Source organism: Metopolophium dirhodum, chromosome 8, assembly GCF_019925205.1.
Source record: "Metopolophium dirhodum isolate CAU chromosome 8, ASM1992520v1, whole genome shotgun sequence".
Classification (NCBI taxonomy): Eukaryota; Metazoa; Arthropoda; class Insecta; order Hemiptera; family Aphididae; genus Metopolophium; species Metopolophium dirhodum.
This window is the reverse complement of record NC_083567.1, coordinates 262,536-267,144: the sequence shown is the minus strand read 5'-3', so window position 1 is coordinate 267,144 and position 4,609 is coordinate 262,536. Positions and strand designations below refer to the sequence as shown.

The 4,609-nt window shown below is 29.0% G+C and overlaps 1 protein-coding gene across 1 annotated transcript; it reads right to left on the bottom strand.

Moving 5' to 3' along the window:
* Nucleotides 1-1,333: 1,333 nt before the first annotated feature.
* LOC132950612 (uncharacterized) lies at nucleotides 1,334-3,020 on the bottom strand. Its single transcript, XM_061022133.1, has 4 exons — nucleotides 2,951-3,020; nucleotides 2,319-2,558; nucleotides 1,692-2,237; nucleotides 1,334-1,620 (listed from the first exon to the last, which is right to left on the bottom strand). The coding sequence occupies exons 1-3, from the start codon at nucleotides 3,018-3,020 to the stop codon at nucleotides 1,933-1,935; spliced, it is 615 nt and encodes a 204-aa protein (XP_060878116.1). The 3' UTR covers nucleotides 1,334-1,620; nucleotides 1,692-1,932.
* Between the last annotated feature and the right edge of the window lie 1,589 nt (nucleotides 3,021-4,609).

Genomic DNA, 4,609 nt, shown 5'->3' with positions numbered 1-4,609 from the left:
AATTATAATTAATAATACTAATACAGTATTATCTTGAATATAATTGTATGATACTTATACCTGAATGTCTGATACAAAAATTGAAATTTGAAGCTTTGAACTTTGAAGCATAGGTACAACAAGAAAACAAAGCATAATATTTTAAAAATGTTACTGTTATTGTTTTAAATAAATTTACATAAGATTATAGGTATGTAATATAATATCTTAATAAGATACAACTTAAAAAATTAGGTAGCAGATAACTTTGATAATTTCTTTTTTACCTTATTTTCACTTTTTTTTTCTTTATTATTCATAAATGTAAACTGTCTCATTCTCATTGTCAAATATGACGTGAAAATATATTCAACAATTTCAGTTTTGTGATCATTGCATGGAAAAGGTATTATATAATTATTATTAAAAAAATGCTCTACTGTGTCATCAAAAACGTTAGGACTCTTAGCATGGATTTCAAATGAAGTCTCGATCAGTCTAATTAACATGAAAAAATTTCCATCTGGGTAAGTTAAAAATCCTTTAGATTTGAGGTGAACAGTTATTAATGGGATATAATCTGTATCTGAAATATCAAGTGGTGGGCATTGTTTACTCATAATTCAATTATTTCTTATTACTATCAGATATTCAGATATTAAAATTGTTTATGCTTACCTGATGAAATAGTACAATTTCCACTCTTTGGTGGTTTTACTAATGAATAGATGGATAGTAATCTATAAAGCTGAAGAAAGTTGGGTGTAGAAGGGTGATCGTTAGGGCCTGAAGTTTGCCTAATAATTCCAAAAAATTTCTATAATGTAAAAGAAACAAAATGTAATGTATTTTATCGTGAAGTTTTTAATTACTAAGCAGCTTACTTCTAAAAAATCTTGATTTAGTTTTGAAGTTAGAACATATTTAAAATCACATTCTTTCAATAGATACATAACTAAATCTATAGTGGACTTTAAAGTTATCCTCAACGATTCAACTGTATTTTTTGTCAGAAATTCTTTTTCTTCAATTAACCCTTGTTCTACCATATGTTCCCATTGATCCATTTGATTTAAAATCTTCAAAATTAAATTAATTCATAAAATGTTATTACATTTTGACTAACTAATTTTACTTTCTCATATACTTCAAAATCAAAGGTACAACATTTAAATAAGAGTAGTTACTATTAATTCTAAAGTTTATAAAATGTAATAAACATTTAATATAAATAAGATACTTAACACAAAACCAAACTATAACCACAAATATTCACAGGCATAAAATAAACATAATTAAAAATTAAGATTTTTGCTATACAAACTAAACATTAAAAACATAAAAATATTCACAGGCATAATTACTTACATAATATGATTACATTTATTATATTAATCAAAACTAACATAATATGTTTTAACTTATGTTTCACAAAAGCTCATCCACAGGCATTAACATAAAAAAAACCTCTAAATCCTTGCTATTCTCCCTAATGCCCTCTGCAGGAAATTTTCGGTTCAATGCGTGAAACATATCATTAATTTTAGTTGTAAATAGCTGAGTTTCTAATGAATCATCAAGACCATTACAATTTTGTGAACGATAAAATTGTAAGCCCACTGCCATGGAGTTACTAAAAATCTACTGAAATATAGAAGAATGTAATTACATCAATTATATTAATGTATATTTTATTAAAAATCTTAATTTACTTGGGTTGCAAATTTAACTTTTATTTTTGTTAAATTATTTAAGACTATGTGATGTTTGTAATTTTGGGACATACTTTCAGCATAGACTTAGAGTTATTTTCAAATACTTGGCGATAATGTTCCCATTTTATAAAACTATTAGACGGATGTAACTAGAAATAATTAAATAATTAACATCAAATTTCATGTTTAATAAGTTTTGCATTGATAATCTATTCCAAAATCAATGGTTATAGATATATCATATATAGTTGGTTGAATTGAATAAATATTTTGTAATAATTGCCTTTAATTGTTTATTTTGGAACAATCGATTTCTGATATTTTTAATGATATGAGGTGCATCAGAAAAAACATACACATTTCTATTCCCATCATAAGGGTTGGAAAAATAATTTTTTAAATCTGCGCGTTTACCACTGACTCCAAATTGTTTTAACATTGTTTTATTAGTTGAGGCTCCATCACAAGTGAGTGCCATTACTTGTAGACCTGCATCTTCCAATAAAATAATCGCTTTTATTATTAATTGTGCCAAATCTACTCCTGTTTATGAAACAAATAATTGTTTTTAAAGCTTATTAACTGAAAATATATTAAAGTTAATAATTTAAAATGTAATCCAACCTTTAACTGGACCTTTTGAGGCAAAGACAGATATAGGTTGTGTCACATTGTCTGCTAAACTCTGGAACATAAATACTAGGGCATGATCCGCTAATTCTGAACTTCCAATTTTACTTTCAATATCTCCTCCAAAATCTTCCAAACCACTATATGTTAGTGTTCGAGTTTTCACATCAAGACTTGTTCTCAAGAAAATTTCGTCCAAAAGTAAAACACCTTTCTTTTGTTGTTGGGATTTTTCTTCAAATTATTTATTATTATAGACCTATAAAGGAATATTTAGCCATATTATAATGTCTATAATTATCTTAATATATATATTAATTCGTGATAATTATCATGAATTTATAAGATTTATGTAGATTATTTCAATTCGTGATATTGTATAATTTCAAAATTCAGAATCAGAGGGAAAATAAATATTGACATAGTTTGTAAATAGTGCACTAGATGGTGTTAGTGGCCCTGCCAACAAGTGAGAAGGTTCGGGCCTCACTTATCATACGTTCGTTCGGTATCCTGTATATCTTAATTCGTGATTGGAGACCAGCAGACCGCTCCGGCCGCCAACGTTCTTTCATTCGATTTCTACTGATTCATCATCAACCATCATTCTCCATTACGTCCCGGACCTGCAAATTGCAACAATGTCCACGATGAAAATTTTTCACGCAACCACACCAACCTCATGTTCGGTGTCATCTTTTATCCGTTTTCACGACACTGAATTTTCGTTTCGGTTGTTGTGTACGACTATATGATGAGGGCACCGCCATGGGCCACCGATGGCCGAAAGGCCAATCCACTGTACACACTACCACTTTAAGTCAACTTCTCAAGCCGGCTGTCAACCACGTTATCGTTATATAATATATTGTTTATAATATATATGCATTATATTACGATTTTAAATCAACCAACAAATTTAATTTAACTATCTACCTTTAATATTTCTCCCGAATTTTATAATATGTAATACCCTTTTAGGAACAAATATGTAATTTAGCACCAGATTAGTAAAATCAATAGCAAGACATTAGCAGTTTTTATACTAACTAAACTATTGTAATATTATAATAACACGTATTATATAATTAATTATTAAAGTAGTGAGATTAAATTAACATTTAAGCATAATTTTATAGTCAACGACGCAAATAAGCTGTGACAGCAACCTAGTAATAAAATAAGTTTAGTATTTAATGTAGTAATAAGACATTTTTATGTAGCAATAGCATTAAAAAATGAGGGCATTTTTTCCAAAAAATAACGGGGACTGTCGTATATTGCAGACAGTCGTCAAAATAATATTATTTAATATATATGTAATATAGGTGGGAATATTTTAAATTGTAAATTATTGACATAGGTCAGGCCAGCGAAGCAATATGTGCTGGGTGACAATAATATTTTCTATATAACACCACCGTACGCGCAGGCACGGCCCCCCCGTTGACGCTGAGTGATTCGGCGAGGACGTAGGTACGACGTGCGTGTGAAACGCCGATCGTAGTACGGGCTAGGCGATCTGAATTTGCTAAGAGTTTTATTTATGTTTGTTTTAATACAATAAAAGTGTTTCCGACCTGAAAACCCGAGTTAAACATTATTTTAGTCATTCTTACGTTCTTACCTTTTATAGGAACAGCGCCGGGATATACGTACTATGTGTCAATGAAGTTTTATTAACCTTTCAGCAGGCGCGTATGCGCATTTTGTACGACAATTTATTATAGATTTATTGACATAACTTTTATCTACGTATCCCGATTAATACTGGGGTTTTTCCTATTCCACAATAAAGTGTATGTTATAAACACTTAATAATTATTATCTAATCTTACGTATTTTTCAAATTATGATTGATGTATATTTCAGTCAACTCCGTCCGATTGCACGAAATACGTCTCGCGCCTGGTCGTAATAACTAATAATATTAGTTAGTTTATGTATCAGTTTTTTTAAAAAAATACCAAATGGAAAACGTTGTCGAAGATATACATGAGACTCCTAAGAAGCGCGGAGTTTGTCGTTTATGTACGATCGAAAAAAAGAGATCATCTGCTACAATGATATGCTATAAATGCAAGTTGTACACATGTAAGAAGCATTCTAGCAAAAATGAAATAATTTGTCAGACATGTAATGACGAAAGTTTATCAGACTAGAATTCGATTATTTATTTATTTTACAATGTATTAGGTTATACTGTGTTACTTTTATTTAGTAAGAAATAGAAAAAAAATGGTGTTTTATTAACAGTTATATTGAAATCATCATAAAAAATTATA